The 15,503-nt window shown below is 49.2% G+C and overlaps 5 protein-coding genes across 5 annotated transcripts; 3 read left to right on the forward strand and 2 right to left on the reverse strand.

Annotated features, from left to right (window-relative positions):
- Positions 1-1,022: 1,022 nt before the first annotated feature.
- Positions 1,023-3,962, reverse strand: EDB93DRAFT_1135962 (acyltransferase ChoActase/COT/CPT). The gene is made up of 10 exons (XM_041449146.1): positions 3,619-3,962; positions 3,092-3,570; positions 2,974-3,036; positions 2,768-2,926; positions 2,617-2,707; positions 2,383-2,554; positions 2,058-2,320; positions 1,762-1,995; positions 1,446-1,683; positions 1,023-1,385 (listed from the first exon to the last, which is right to left on the reverse strand). The coding sequence occupies exons 1-10, from the start codon at positions 3,664-3,666 to the stop codon at positions 1,210-1,212; spliced, it is 1,923 nt and encodes a 640-aa protein (XP_041309151.1). The 5' UTR covers positions 3,667-3,962; the 3' UTR covers positions 1,023-1,209.
- On the reverse strand, positions 3,955-6,518 carry EDB93DRAFT_1135970 (PUL domain-containing protein). Its single transcript, XM_041449147.1, has 8 exons — positions 6,372-6,518; positions 6,210-6,288; positions 6,047-6,155; positions 5,861-5,935; positions 5,256-5,803; positions 5,130-5,205; positions 4,337-5,071; positions 3,955-4,274 (listed from the first exon to the last, which is right to left on the reverse strand). The coding sequence occupies exons 1-8, from the start codon at positions 6,446-6,448 to the stop codon at positions 4,075-4,077; spliced, it is 1,899 nt and encodes a 632-aa protein (XP_041309152.1). The 5' UTR covers positions 6,449-6,518; the 3' UTR covers positions 3,955-4,074.
- Positions 6,519-6,584: 66 nt separating this feature from the next.
- On the forward strand, positions 6,585-8,793 carry EDB93DRAFT_236325 (uncharacterized protein). Its single transcript, XM_041455802.1, has 4 exons — positions 6,585-6,640; positions 6,698-8,490; positions 8,561-8,643; positions 8,715-8,793. The coding sequence occupies exon 2, from the start codon at positions 6,699-6,701 to the stop codon at positions 8,472-8,474; it is 1,776 nt and encodes a 591-aa protein (XP_041309153.1). The 5' UTR covers positions 6,585-6,640; position 6,698; the 3' UTR covers positions 8,475-8,490; positions 8,561-8,643; positions 8,715-8,793.
- Positions 8,794-10,021: 1,228 nt separating this feature from the next.
- EDB93DRAFT_1320402 (kinase-like domain-containing protein) lies at positions 10,022-13,833 on the forward strand. The gene is made up of 8 exons (XM_041454912.1): positions 10,022-11,229; positions 11,281-11,400; positions 11,466-11,585; positions 11,641-12,488; positions 12,540-12,698; positions 12,754-13,135; positions 13,187-13,338; positions 13,392-13,833. Exons 1-8 carry the CDS (start codon positions 10,170-10,172, stop codon positions 13,425-13,427), a joined length of 2,877 nt encoding a protein of 958 aa, XP_041309154.1. The 5' UTR covers positions 10,022-10,169; the 3' UTR covers positions 13,428-13,833.
- An 8-nt stretch (positions 13,834-13,841) lies between these two features.
- Positions 13,842-15,501, forward strand: EDB93DRAFT_236504 (uncharacterized protein). The gene is made up of 3 exons (XM_041455804.1): positions 13,842-14,157; positions 14,214-14,407; positions 14,470-15,501. Exons 1-3 carry the CDS (start codon positions 13,987-13,989, stop codon positions 15,251-15,253), a joined length of 1,149 nt encoding a protein of 382 aa, XP_041309155.1. The 5' UTR covers positions 13,842-13,986; the 3' UTR covers positions 15,254-15,501.
- The last annotated feature ends 2 nt before the right edge of the window (positions 15,502-15,503 follow it).

A 15,503-nucleotide genomic window follows, 5' to 3' on the forward strand; every position in this document is an offset into this window, starting at 1 on the left:
TGTAGGTTACGGCATCAATGAACCACGAGTCTCCTGACTTACTATCTTCATCTGAGTTCTCGCCGTTCAACTCCACTTCGAATTTGTTGGTTTCAGTACTCGAGTTCTCCGGCGGGTTTGAACAGACAGGAAGCGGCCTGTGATATGCTTTTATAGGTGATCATCAGCAATCGTCTAGTACGCCACCAACCGCATGTCACAGTCAGCCATGTCGAGAATGAAGGCTGTGGGTACTTGAATTTATAAGGACTCAGGAAACTACGGAGGAACTGCCAGCGATACAAGGCCGCAAAATTTCCAACGACCCAAAATGGTCAAAAAACCACGTTGGTTATACCGATATTTGGGCATATCCTGACGACTCGGGGTAAAGGTACTCTTATCACGATTCTACTTCTCCGGTTTCCTGTTTGCTGCCTGGACTCACGGTTACTTCGCAGTCCGTAAGTTTCGCATCAAAATTTTGCCATCTGCCGCAGGCATTTACTCCGAAACACAAGGAAAGTGGTCTTCATAGGTGAGTGGGATTGAAATCGAGCATGATGTAACGTGCACAAACCTTAGCTTGCACCAAAGTACAAAGTTTGAATCCAGAACATTCATTTTGCAAATATTTGTGCCGCACCCGTTCTTATGTTCACAAACTGCCGAAACGGTCGAGGTGATTTACGGTTCGAACAGAGCTGTTCGCGGAATCAACCGGCCGCCTTCCTTAGCCGCTCGCGGAGCAGCGCTAGGTAGATGGGAAAATCAGCCGATGGGAAGGGCATCTGTCTCGTGGGACATACTACTACGCTAATAGAAAAAAAAAATCACTTTGTACTTCTGAAGTGACCCCCTCCAAGACAAACTCGATGGGGCATATGACACCGACGATACTGCCGGGGCCGGACTTTCCGCAAGGGCCAGGGTTCAAACGTTCAAGCTCAGGTGCCTTTCAACTTCACTGTCAACGCTGTGCCGTAGGAATCAGATCATAGGGAACAATATGATTAAAAGGAGCTCCTTCGTTCCGTAGAAATCGGGTTTCGGAGATCCCCTTGCGACCGCACGCAAGATGTGGAAACAAAAGGAAGGTATACGTCTTCTTCTCACTCCCCCGGACACACAGCAGCCTACAAGCGAAAGATCTATCCCTGATACCATAAACTATCATAAACAAATTATGCCATTAAATAACGCATCAACACCGTGTCAATAGTGACACAATCACAACTTTGCCTTCTGTTCAGCAGCAGCAGCCCTCTCCATCATGAACCTCGTCTCTGTTGCAGCCTCCGCAAGGTAGTGCTTTAGTTCAGCAGTATTCCGTTTAAGTGATGTGATGGTCCAGCGGATGTAGTGATCATCGATGGAATACGAGAGTCCATACCCGTCCGTAACAACTGCGTGTGATAATCATCAGCTTCGATTCGCAAAAAAACACTTTCAACAACAAAGTGTACCTTCTCCGTATCCCCACCCGTCTAGATACTTGGAAGAAAGTTGAGATGTCGACAATTCCCAATGGTTGGTCTTGGAAAATGCTGGATCCGAATAGATAGCTGGGACGGACTCGCCATCACAAACCATCTTCTTTAGACCAAATAGGTGTCGGTCCACCCCTTGCCCATCCGCGGCCCAGGCAGCATACTGCAGGTGGCGCGCGACGGCGCGGCGGAAGAGCACGGCGCGGCGTTCATCCTAGATGCGAATTCCCCATGACATTTAGCATCTAACTGGAATGGGAAAATGTTACGCGATCTCCGCATGAAGACCTACAGATTCTTCTCGATTAAGCATGGCTTCGGCCCATTCCTTGCTTTCCGAGCTGGCACTACGGATGACCTCTGTGCGGCCTTGCTGGTATTTGCGCGTCTGACAGCTTTCATACGTCACACCAGGTCGATTGAACATTTTATGAAAGGCAAGCTGTTTCACAAGCTGAGCCCATGCATCAGGGGAAGCCTTGAACTTCTTCATAAGGTCTTTCCCATAGCCTTCGTAGTGGAGCACCTAGGAACGGTGTCAATTAATCATCTGCAACCCTGACAGATCTCACTGAACCCTGCACTCACATGCATGTCATGCTGACCCACGAGCTCATCAAAATGTTGGCATGCCTCATTAATGTAGTTCTTGCATGTGGCGTCAAGCTCAAATTTCAACTCTGCGGGCTGCGGAAGATTGGCCCCAGTCGAACTAGACCTAGGCGCACCAAGATCAACTTTGTTGTGGGCAAGAGAAGCAAGAATGAATTCATTCAGGCGAAGCGTGGGCGTGCCATCCATGCACGAATGCTCCCCAAGGAAGCCCGATCGCCCATTATCGAAGACGATTACTGACACGAGTAAAGCGCATTAGTACATCTGGAGAGAATTGTGAAAGTTAATAACCACATACATTGGTGCTTGTCGTAGAAACGGTTCCGGCCATCTCCGACCCAGCAAGACCAAGAAATATCTTCGCGCAAGACGGGTGTTGTGTCGTCAAGGCAGACGATGATCGCCGAGGACTCTATGCGCTCGAGAGATTGTTGATTCAATGGCGAACTTGCAATTAGTGCAGAACGTGCCTGAACGGATAAAGGAATGAGGGTATGGAAATGGCGGCTAAACGGAACTGCCAAGTACTTACATCAGTCCAAATATCTCTGTTCTCCGATGTCAGCACGCCGACCGGAGTGCCCGCCTCCGTCCCTGCCATCCTAATAACTCGTTCCACTTGCCTACGTTCCAAAGATACGTTAAGTTCATTGAACTCAAACCAATTGATGCGCAACACGCACACTTCCAGCTCAGCCTCACTTAGTTCATGTCCTTCTGGGGTTGTAAGGAGGACTTCATAATACTTGTTCTTCCTCACAAACACGACGTGATTATGTGCCTTTGGATCGAACTTTCTGGCAGTGTCGGATGGCTTGGTGGGGTATCGGCATGCATGGAAGCTGCAAGGATTTAATTCGCTACCATGAGTTACGGAATGAACGCTTACAGCCATTTGTACGAATCCATGCACAATGGGATCCCACGAACCTTTTCAGGTTCCAATTGTTTCCTGCTCGGCTTGGCATGAGTAATGAAACAAGGCCAAAGACACGCGGGATACTGACGACTCTGTGATATCTCTGAAAGGCAGCATAGCCTTGATCAGACTAGCAGCCCTCTTCGCCGGTTCACGTCTGCGTGGATCATCAAGATGCACGTAGAAGTAGCTGACATAGACCACAACAGGATCGCGGTAGCCCATGTATGCTGCGTCATTCCACCAGTCCGCCAGCCAATTCTTGATGGATGGGTCTGCGGCACGGGCTTCTAGGCGTTTCTGAAGCTCAGCGGCCTGAGACGATTTGAGAAACTCTTGTGCAGTGGCCTGAGACTTAGCATACTCCGCATCTGTCAGAAGAGGCCGAATGGTCTCGAGGTACTTGTGCACGGTTGAAGACAGCGCCGGAACGGGAAGCTGAGGAAGTGAGGCCTGGAACCGCAACATGTTCCCTGCGGTAGGATCAACGGCATATCCCTCTGGAATATCAGACTTCTTGGGGGTTGAGGACTTGAAATTGCGTTTGTTGGCCATTTGAGACACAAGCTGGAGAAGCAGTTAACGTTATGAGTGACTAACCGGCAAATTACGTACCGGTGAACGCGACGAACGAGAGGCTAATCTGCTTGAGAACTTCAGCATGGACTCGAAATAACAGGAGATGCTGTGAGCGACAACGGATGGAAGGATGCTTGTCCTTCAGGTATCCACTGTCTGTCAGATGGGCTTAAGAAGTGGAGATAGAGAGGTTAATAGTTCGCCAGCGCCTAATGATTGATTAGATGGTATCAGTTGAGACTGCGTCTAGGATCCAGCAGATGAAGAACAGAGGGTCCATCCGTGTTGTCGCAGACAACTTTTTGTGCAACTTCCGTCGGCTTTCCGGTTATTCATGTGCTCGTGATATTATCCCGCTGAAAACGGACAGCCTTGGAAATGTACAACATCAAATAATCCCAGATCCTGCAAGGCGCCTATATTTATTCTTAAATGAGACGTGTACATATGATAGCAATACACTAAGTACAGCAAGGACAAAGCACTCCACAATCAAGCACAAAGTTTCTCAGCAACCTCCTCGATGAGTTTGCGGGCCTCATTCTTTACAACCCCCGTGTCCCCGCATCCGCCTCTCTTCAACTTATCCTTGAGTATTTTCTGAGCTTGCAAAACCTCTAACAAGGAAGTGAGCTGTTCAATGAACGGAGAAAGTCGGATAAGTAGTGCCAGTGACGCTGTCAAACGATGAACTGTCACAGAAAATGCAATGATCAAGTAACTGCTACGAGGCTGGATTAAATCGAGGGCGTACCAATTTCTTCGTTCGTCTTCTCCCGTCCTATAACTTCCAGAAGCGCACTTGTCATTTCAATATCCCAGTCTTCATTCTCGCCCACGTCGTCCCCTTCAACATTCCCCCGCGCCTTATCTACTCTCAGTCTCTGAATGTGCGCAGCCATATTGAATGCCAGGTTGGCTGCTGCCAACCGTACATTTACATCGTCATGAAACAATGCAGCCACCGCTAGGTCTTTGATGCTACTTCGAGATGAAAGAAGAAGTTCTCGGGCTATGACCGTGTTCGCAAACGCGTTTGAAATCATCTTCAAGAGCGTGAGGGTATAATTCCTTGGCGCGCCTTCGGCCTTGGATAACAAGACGAGGATCGGGCTTTCAGGACCGACTTTTGTTGCACTCCAACCGCACACGGCTGGTTTGAGCAGAGCAACGCGCCACATGTCTACCACAGGGAACAATTCTCCTGCGGAAAGATTCGTCGCAAGGCTTATCGTCGCGTCTTTCCAAGGCTCTATAAAAATGCTAGGGGGTGATGAAGACTCTTTTGCTTTGAGGTACGGAACGATATTCTCCGCGAGAATTTGCTTCGTGGCTTCTTTCGTAACGAAGCCCGACCATGAAGGAGCAACATCTATGAACCCCGTCAATTTCGCAAGCACTTTATCGAGATCTGGAACTTGAGAAGACAGGATAGCATTAAGGGGTATAGCTTCGATCGCAGGAAGTGACAACGTAGTATGTGGATGAGCTGATCGCCGTCGCCGCATCAGTTCGGTGTTATAAAATAAGGGAAAATATACGCTCACGAGGAAACGCCTGATAAAGGAGCAAGTCGACTTGAGTGCGTAATTCAGGTGCATTGATCCCCTTCATTTCATGGGTCTATGGAAGCGTGTCAGTTATTGCTAGGACATCGTATGTTCCCCTCCTACTTTATTCCCGTCCAAGAATAAAATAAACGTCGGTGTTACTCTCACACCATACTCGCCGCCCACCGCATTGCTCATTCCGACACTCAAGTCTATCTTAACAAACGCGACATCGTTGGCCCGGCTCTTGCTCTGTGCAAGCTCTTCGAATACAGGCTCGATCATCCTGCAAGGCCCACATGTTGCACTCGTGAAGAATGCAACCACAGCACGATGTGTGCGAAGCACATTATGGAAAGATGAGGGGTTTGTAGCAATGTGCACAGGTGTAGTAAGGCTGTGGTTCTGAACCGGCGTAGGGGGCGATGTTGGTGCAGGTGTCGGAAGGTAGTCTCTGGATGACGACGGCACATCAGAGCTGTTGGATGTTGCGCCAGCTGCTACTGCCTGCAGCACAGACGAAGCCAATGCCGAATCAGGTGAATCGGTTGTGGCTGAGATATCTTGGGGAGGGGTTAGGATGCCGGTAGAAGCCCTGCCCCTAAACATGGCATCGATAGTTGGTCGTAAGGCAGCACCAAACGGCGTCGATAGAAAATCGGATGGTAGGTCTGCAAGAGTGTTTTCATGATTATATTCAACCGAATAAATATATTAAAGGCCAATACCTTTGATATACGATGGAAGCGAGCCATTATTCAAAATGCCGAGGCAATTGTTAGTAAATGAATTGCAGTTGAAGTCTTTTCAAGCATCAATCAGTGATCCATGATCCTATCTCATGCCGCAGTCTCACCTAATAGATGGTACTGAATTTGGTGAGCAAGACAAGTCCCTCGCATCAGAGCAAACACCTACTTTGTCGGCAGTGTAATGCTCTTTTATCTGGCTGAGGCATTCCATAAACGTCTGCTCGTCCAAATGTGTCTCTCCCATATCAATGATCCTCAGAGGTGACCCGTGCTATGGCTCACTATGTTAAAGTGATAGAACCAACTTGCGACCCTGGCAGCTTACATGGGACCGACCCGGTTCAGCTTCACAAATGCCTTGTCCATAAAAGATTTCTTTCCCGAAGACAACAACTGAGGTATGCCTATACATATAGTGTTCAGTGAGCACACGAATTTTGGTTGTCGATGCCAGATGATACTAACCAGACGCCATCTATCTGCTTACCAGGTGAGCTGCAAGGAGATCTGGCCGGCGAGACCCTTGCTGAGGTCATAAACATAGACCCGGACTGGAGAACCCATTGATGGTATTATAGCAGTGACGGTTTGATGTTGAGCGCTGAGCAAATGGGACGCGTAAGACAAGCACACATATATCACTGTATCCAGTGCAAGGGCACTGCTTACTACTGTATTTGGCATATCGAGTTATCAAAGCAGATCTTCTGATCATCTTATTTCGTTTTCTTCCAACTTCAAACCGGAATTTGTCAAGTGCGTTCTTTCTTCAAAATTAAGTAGCACAAGCTGATCATCGGTCATTGTGTAAAGAATGGACTGCTCCTCCAACATTTCACTAAAAGACAACCCTTTCGTCCCACCGAAGGGCACACGTTGTCCAGTGAATGACATCCCTCCGGAGCTCCTTTCCCTCATTTTCGAGGTCGGCGCCCAATCCATTAAGGATGAAGACGAAGAGGACGAGCAGGAAGAGGAAGATGAGGCAATGGCGGTGTACTGGAATTTGGAAGCAGGCGCGAAAGACGGAGTAGATGAAGACAGCGAAACAACAAACTTAAAACGGAGCAGAGTGACAAGGAACGATGGCGTGGATGATGATAATTTATCCGAATTATCAACGCTTAGCGACACGACATTCGAACCCATGCCATCATTTGAGGTCCTCATCTCGCATGTCTGTCATCATTGGCGTGTGGTGGCCCTCAACACGCCGTCTCTCTGGACAGAGATCGATGTATCACCTCTCGATTCACCCCCATTTGAACGAGTTCAGACTTTACTTGAGCGCAGCAAGAGCCTTCCTATCGACATACGCATAGATTGCGAACCTCCAGATGACGATGAAGAAGAGGATTCCTCAGGCTCTGAAGACTCAGAGCTTGGTCAGTCCCCACGTTCGATGACCTTTTCCGATCTCGATAATCTTATGTCCCTTCTTGTTCCACACATATCACGCTGGGGATCTATCGAAGTGGCGGTCGCTTGTTACAAGCACATGTTTATTTTCCTCTCTGCGGTTTCAGATCCTTCCATAGCAGGTGCTCCCCAGCTCGAGGCTCTCCAATTGTACCATCATGAAGACGCAGAAAGCCTCACAGCTTTCGCTCAACCTGACCTTGTACAACATTTCAAGTTGTTCGGAGGTGTTGCTCCTCGTCTTAAGAGTGTAGCGTTGTGGGGTGTGCATGTTGACTGGTGCCAAGAATGGTTATCACGCGGGCTCAATCTCTTGGACTTGGAGCTTGCTTATCATACAGATGACGTGCGACCGTCATGGACACAATTTGCCGCCATCCTTTGCGGCGCACCCAAACTAGAAACACTCTCTTTATGCAGCTCTGGTCCCCTTGGTGCTCCCCATGATTGGTGTTCTGAAGGAAGTTCGGGAAGCTATGGCAATGATTATACCGGAGTCATCGAGTTGCACTCGCTGACACATCTTGTCCTGGCATTCCATTCACCAGTCTATGTCAGCGGGTTGCTCCGCCGTTTAGCATTTCCCGCACTCAAAAGTCTCACACTTGATTTGGACGATGGGGATTTTACGGATTTCGCATTCCAACTTGCTGGTCCTGTGATAACCGCAGTCCCGATGGTACCAAAGGATGGAGAGAAGAAACGCAGTTTACTCAGTGGACTTGACACCCTCAAAATATCCGGGCTTTCCTGCTCGGACCGCAGCATAGAGCTCATGTACGCAGAGCTTGGAAACCTCAAGACTCTCAACCTAGTGATGAGGTACCTCCCTCATGCGTTCCTTCAGTTACTTTATCACCCTTGTCCTGTTCCTGGCCAGCGAGACGCTTGTCACGTCTGTCTCCCTTCACTTATCACCTTGTCGACTGCCGGCGTCGCTGGACACCAAATATGCGAATTGGTTCAGAAGCGAAAGGAAGCGGGTGTCCCTCTAAAGGCTGTGTATATGGAAGAGGATGACGAAGTCATGGATCATGATTTACAATGGCTGAGGGATAATGTAGAGGTAGTTGATTTCTTCGAGGCCAGTGACGATGAATTTGCGTCACTGGTAGATATTGAAGAGGGCAACGAGGGTTCAGAATCGGAATGGGAGGAAGTGGATGATTGATTCTAGATATATGCTTGTACGTACTGTTCACGTATCATGCACTACTCGATTCGATAAATCTCGTTCTGAATTGGCTCTTTCTCAAGTATCTGCATGGCTTTCGCATGCTTCAGAGTTCGCATGCAGGTGCCGCTACACATCTAATTGGGCACATAATCACTTGATAATTGTACGCCTACCTCTAGGTGATCCCGAACGTGCTTAATATTAGCATTATCCAATTGTCGATCACATCCACAGGATTAGGTCAATCATAGTCGATGTACATGAACACGTCGAGCAATGATGTCGAGGAAAGGACCTCGAGAGTGTCCATCTTACCGTTTGCTAGCGGGAACAACGAGTGAAAGAAAAATGAGACATGTGGTCATGGCTACTGTGTACGGAGCGTTCTCCCCTTGGGCTAAAATCACAAATTTCAGCGTACACTTTCACTGATCATAAACCAGATGACACTCGGTCTTCGTCTTGTTCCAGGTTCCGTCCCATTCACATTCTAGCAGCCCACCACTAGCTGGGTGACGATGATTTCCGAATGATCTCCAAGTCTGACTCTGAGAGCCTGCTGCACTCCGTAATGTTCCTCTATACTTCGTGAAACCTTTGAGTGCCTTGCCAGAGGTTGCACTAGAAACTGCGATAAAGGCGGGGAAACCATGTGAAAAGACATCAATGACTTCTCATCCTGGCAGCAACTTGCAGAAATTTCGTAGAATCCTTATTGATCACTGTGGAGCAAATCAATCAGAAACATGTAGGAGATGCTCAGTTCTTCTGCAGTTTGACATGACTTGCACTGTTGGGCTCGTGATGATATGAAAGAGAACCTTTTCACTGAGTTCTTTGGGCTGAGTCAACGACAAGGAAGTCGGAGATTTGAGAGGTGGAGAAGAGTGTGTTGAAGATGCTTTGCTTTCGCTACGAGTTGACTTGATGTGCCAATGCCAGTGCCGTGTCAGCTGTTGTGTAGTTGGACGCTGTCAGCCGCTTTCCATGGGTGTAAACCTGATATTTTACATTAGAGTACTGCTAAATGTCTGAAGGCTGATCTCATGCTTACACCTTTCCATTTGATTGCAATAAGCCCCGACTATCTGATCAAGATTCTGATCGAGTTGCGGCTACGAAGTCGCTCCGAGTCACAAACACGCGTGTCAATTGGACTGTGGTTCTGGTCTACTCTTCGTCATCATTAGGAGTAGTACTCGTAATTCCACAGATTTAATACTTACTCATTTGAGTCAGAATGATTTGAATGACCCTAGTAACTGAGGGTGGCACAGATGGTCGCCAGTTGCTCTAACTTGAGTACCAGTCTATTAGTTAATCTGTGAGGTAGATTAATATTCGAAACTGAGAAAAGACTTGTCAGGACTCAGCACAGTGACCTATTATAATTGATTCAAGGGCTGAGTCGGTGAATAAGTTGGAGGGGTGGACGATGGACTCGGAGGTCCTGCGTGCCATAGGGGGAGTCCACGATGGACTAACACGGTCTACAGCCAGATTAACACTTTGCACGTGATCGCGTATCTGCCTCGTGTTCGCTCATGGTTCGAGTCTTCACAAAGAGTTTTGTGACTTTCCCTTCGTTTCCTCAAGTTCGACATCGTCGCCGCCGCTACCGACGACGACGACTGCCTTCTTATCGGTGCTCATTCTCTATCCTAGACGTGCTAGCTTTTCTCGACATCGATGATCTCTTCAACGTCACCACCAACTCTATTGCCCGCTCATCGCGAGCACCGTGTCTCACCACCACAAACACCACCAATGATAGCATTTGATGACCCAAAGATTCTTAGTCGTCGGGCCTCAACTTCGCCATCTGATGAGTCATCTATCATCGAGCTCTCATTCGACTACGAGCTCGATTCTGCGGGCAATTATGTCCGCGTATCAAAGGGTTCATCAAGGTCTAATCATTCGAGCCCCCCAACACCAAATGATGCTCTGCTTGATGGTGCTATTAAGCCTTCGTCGTCTTCCCCGCCGCAGGGGACCTCTGTTTCATATGCGTACACTAAACCTCCTTCACCTATATTGCTCAATTCTCCAGTACCATCACGACGTAACTCTCTCCCGCGGTCAGAGAGTGCCTATTCACTTCAAAGCGGAAGTGGGGCTGAACCGCTGCCACTTGCAGCTCAGCACCGAGCCCAGTCACTAGTTACAGGCAATTCCGCTCGTTCATTCCAACGGGTCGCATCCGTACCTGCTACATCGACACCAGCTGCATCTCAACCAGCATTACGTGCACCATTATCGAGTGGTCTTGCTGGTACTGGTCGAAAAATTGGGCGTCCCCAACGTGTGCCTCGAGATGAGTACCGTGAGCAACCACTTACGCTGGATGAACGGGAGGAACTGCGAGTGCGAGAGGAGTGGGATATACGAGTGCAGGAGGAGAAAGAAAATTTAATAACTATTTCCGACGGGGACGGCCTGTCGTCAGATGGCCCCGCCCCCAAACGGACTTCCCCGCGATTAACCACTCGTTCGGCGTCTGTGAGTCAAATCGACGGACGGGCAATCTCTAGCCTCCCCACACGCGCATATGGATCATCCACAGGCGCACGCCAGCCGCTACAGCCTGGCCGGCAGATCATGCCTGGGCCCAATCGCGCGGGACGGGTATTGATGGGTATGGCTGTCAAGTATGGTGTGGGTTCGGGTGGGTTCGATAAGATTAATGAGAATGAAGGTAGTGAGAACGAGCTTGCTACCGACCAGGCCTGTGATGAGACTGATCCCAGTGCGTATCTCTCACTCTTCTCTGGTCTCATTGCCAAAACCATTTATGTAGACGTAGATGAACCACAACCTGGGAATGGCATTCTTCGCCATCGCAGTCATGCCGCCCCTCTTACTCTATCGAGCAGCACACGACCTCGCCGTTCAGCCAGTTTGAGTGATGCCTCTGGAGGTATGTTTCTAAATTCTTATGCTCTTTACAAACGTGCCTTTGGGATTTAACAACCTCGGCAATAGAAGACCGGTTATCTCCGCGCCTGCTCCCAAGCCAAAATCAACAGCAGCACGCCCCACGTCCAGGGTCCAGCTTGGGCCTCAACTCAGCGCGCGTCAGACGCGTGACGTCCGAGCAAGATGGTGCGTTAATGTCCTCATGCTTGCCTGTGCCTCTCCATTGACCGTACGGTCACAGAGTATGCAGCAGAATATGCCCGCCGAGCAGCGGAAGAGGCACCTGAACCTTTCCCCCAGCCACAGCCCCGCCAATCGCCCTCCCCGACACATATGTCTCAGGCACACGTACGCACCCATACGCATCATCGACACGACTCAGACACTGTTCGCTCCCTCGCGCTCAATAATCCGCCCACCGCATCCTCACCCACAGTGGGCGATCGAAACCCAGGCAGACTGTCTCCGTCTGCGCGAAATGTGTCATCGTCACAGTTGCAGGGACATGGCCAAGCGTATCACCGGCGAAATCCCACAGCGCCCGAGCCACCAACCACGAGTGGGTCGTTAGCGCCGCCTGGTCCTGGCAAATCAAAGAATGGGAAGACGTGGGCTGGGGGGGACGAGCCTGCGGATAGCGAGCCTGAGGCCAAAACTGCGTCACGAGTGCGGCAGGCGCCACCTCCACCTGCGCCAGCGCCTGCTCCTGCTCCCGTCCGGAATCACAACATTGTTGTAAACAAGAAAGTATATGCTCGACTCGATCTGATCGGAAAAGGCGGCTCGTCTCGGGTATATCGCGTGATGAACGCCAACAACGAGATCTATGCTATCAAACGCGTGTCGCTGGACAAGACGGACGCAGAGACTATGAGCGGATACATGAATGAGATCGGACTGCTTAAACGGCTTGAGGGAAACAATCGGATTATCCAGCTGTTTGATAGCGAGGTGAAGGCAGGACCTGGAGGGACAAAAGGACATTTGATGCTCGTGATGGAATGCGGAGAGGTTGATCTAGCAAAGTTGCTGCAGGAGCAGCAGAAGGAACCGATGAATATGGTTTGGATATCGTATTATTGGCAGCAGGTCAGTCAGAACACCTTATTGTTCATCCCTGTTGCTGACGTGAGCGAGCAGATGCTTCAAGCCGTTCACGTCATCCACGAGGAGAAGATCGTTCATTCAGATTTGAAGCCCGCAAACTTCGTTCTCGTGAGGGGTCAGCTGAAGCTGATTGATTTTGGCATTGCGAATGCCATCGCAAACGACACTACTAACATCCAGCGAGATCATCAGGCAAGTTCTGCTTCAGGTATACATCCTTTATTATTAATCACGCTCCTCTCTCTAGATCGGAACTGTCAACTACATGTCCCCCGAAGCTATTGAACTTCCTGACGGCATGCGGCGGCTCAAAGTTGGACGAGCCAGTGACGTCTGGTCTCTCGGGTGCATCCTCTACCAGATGGTTTATGGTCACCCGCCGTTCCAACATCTTTCTGTATATCAAAAGATGAAGGCTATCCCGGACTTAGCTCATGTCATTGAGTATCCGGACTGCAGCATACCCACTGTCGTGAACAAGGCAGGCGAACGTAAAAAGCTCGAGCATTTACAACAACCCGTCAGAGCGGATGTTATTCAGGGCATCAAGAGTTGCTTGATGCGAAATTCGAAAGAGCGGGCTACGATTCCTGAGTTGCTTGAGCAGAAATGGTTGGCGATGAAAGAACGTGAGAAATCAAGTACTCCATCGAAACTTGTGTTGACCTAATTTCCTGTAGCTGAGATCACGCCAGCGAAGCCCCAGCTAGCACAAGACGAGACCGTCATCAATCCCTACTACATGAAGCAGCTGCTTGAGTACGGTATTAAACTGGGCCAGCAAGCTCAAAGTGGCGAGATAGATCAGGAATATCTCGCCAAAGAAGCTGAGGTACGTCTCCATCGACTATCTGACCTGGGTCCAAATTAATCTGTATTCGCCAGCGCTTGGTTGTAGAGCTTAAAGCCCTTGAGTCATGATGTCATGACCTCTCCATCAACTCCCAATCTTTCAACACATAGCATACTGTATTCGTTAACTTAGTCATCTTTCATCACACACCCCCACGTCTTTGTATGAAAACGTCCTTCAAAAGCAGTCCTCCTGTATGTACGCCTACGCTATGCCTTCCCATGTACTCCTCACTCTAGACCTTTCGCTTGCCTTTACCCCTTCGCACTCGAACTTTTAGCATTTTACACGCTCGCTATCCTAGCTGTGAACCTGCAATTGCATATCATTTTCTCTATATTGGTTCGTTCTGCATCTCCCCCGAGTTGGTCCTGGGAGGGTTATTGGCAAGCATCTGGGTGGTACGGCTTCCATATGTAATTTCTACATCATGTTGTAGGTATACAATACTATTTAAGACCATGGTTCACTTTGTTTGTACAGACTGTGTCTGGAGTTCGGCTGCCTTTCTTAAACAAGTTTAAACTTGTAATCTTATCTGTCTTGCACCTTGACCACTACCGCCCAACAACATTCTCGCTATTCCTACTTCATCATCAATAGCCTCTGTATACATCCGATAGTTTGATGGCTCATTTACCTTCCGACGTTTATCTCACAACCAGCTTCATGCATTCAGGAGATGTCAGTCCAACAACACCAAAGCTCCAGCTCCAGCTTTCCATACCTCATCACGATCCAACATACTATATACCCGACGGAAACACCGTTCTGCTCGTGGAGAACACGCTTTTTAGGGTTCGTTTCTGTGTGCATTGAATTGTATCCTACTAATACCGAACCATCACTCTTAGGTCCATAGGTCAACACTAACAAAGGACAAATCTACCTTTGACAGTATGTTCTCCCTGGACTCGGACCTACGTTCAAGCTCCAGTACGCCGAGTGTCACTGCGGGACCCGAAGGCGAAAGCGACGACAATCCGATCAGGCTCCAGGGAGATACTGCACAGGAGTTCCGCGCTCTCCTGTGGGCTTTATACGCCTTGTACGTACGTTTGCACGACTTTTTCCCCCCGGGCACAGCTGTATTCAGTAAATATCACGCAGGCCGCACGAGCTCACCCTCGCACTAACGCCTAAGGCGAATGCATCTCAGTTGTTTAATCTCGCTCGTATTACGCATAAGTATGAATTCCGCTCGATCGAAGCATGGGCCCTTGGTGCCCTTACGACTATATACACGCGCCCAACGCACTCTCCCAACCTTCAAGTTGAAGACGCCGAGGGGCCTAACCTTGTGCAACTTACTGAGCTTGCATCTCTTTGTGAGCAACGGGATCTTCTTGACGCTGCCACACTGCGATGGAAACGGCTCCTTGCATCTGGGAAGGACATCGCACTCGCTGTTGGAGTTGCAGAACGGCTTAATTTGCGCACCCTGCTTGGTTTCGCATATCATGCCATGATGCTTCAAGGACGGGAGGTCTGGGATAACGATACCTCACTCACGCGAGCACAGCGCATTCGCCTTCTTTCTGGGCATTACGCTCTCGGCCGGCTATGGGAACGTCTGCCAAGCGAGCCACCTGCTATCTCACATAGCCCGCGGTGTACAGGGGGTGCTCAAGCACGATGTAATCAAGCCTGGGGTGCACTATGGCGCTCAACACTGGACATGGGCCGTCAGGTCCTGCTTATACAATATGCGGATGTTGTGGGCAAATTGATGCTTGCAGAGAGTGTGACGAAGGCCCTTGTGGAGCGGGAGATACCTACACAGGGAATGCTAGATGGAATGCCATGGTGTAAAGACAACGTCTTGGCTGCTGTAGCCGGGAAGGTGAAGGAGGTACAAGAGAGTTTGGCCGATTATTTTACAGATGTGGTATGATTTCTATTTTGAGGTGGTCCTATGCTCCATGGTAGCCTTGACGGTTACCTTACCGTCATCTGATTTGGATATGAAGGAAACATTGTCGGTGTTATCCTTAGATCAAAAAATGTGAATCTAGTGTGCACTGCCCACAAACTTCGACTTCCAAAGTTACGGATTTATAGAGCGGACGTCTGCTGCAAGCTGGAAGACTTGGCTTGGTCCAGATTGGTGGCACATTGTGATTGAAATTGGACGTAAATGAGTG

The sequence above is a fragment of the Suillus bovinus genome (genome assembly GCF_016758785.1).
Source record: "Suillus bovinus strain UH-Sbo-P2 chromosome Unknown EDB93scaffold_17, whole genome shotgun sequence".
NCBI classification, from domain to species: domain Eukaryota; kingdom Fungi; phylum Basidiomycota; class Agaricomycetes; order Boletales; family Suillaceae; genus Suillus; species Suillus bovinus.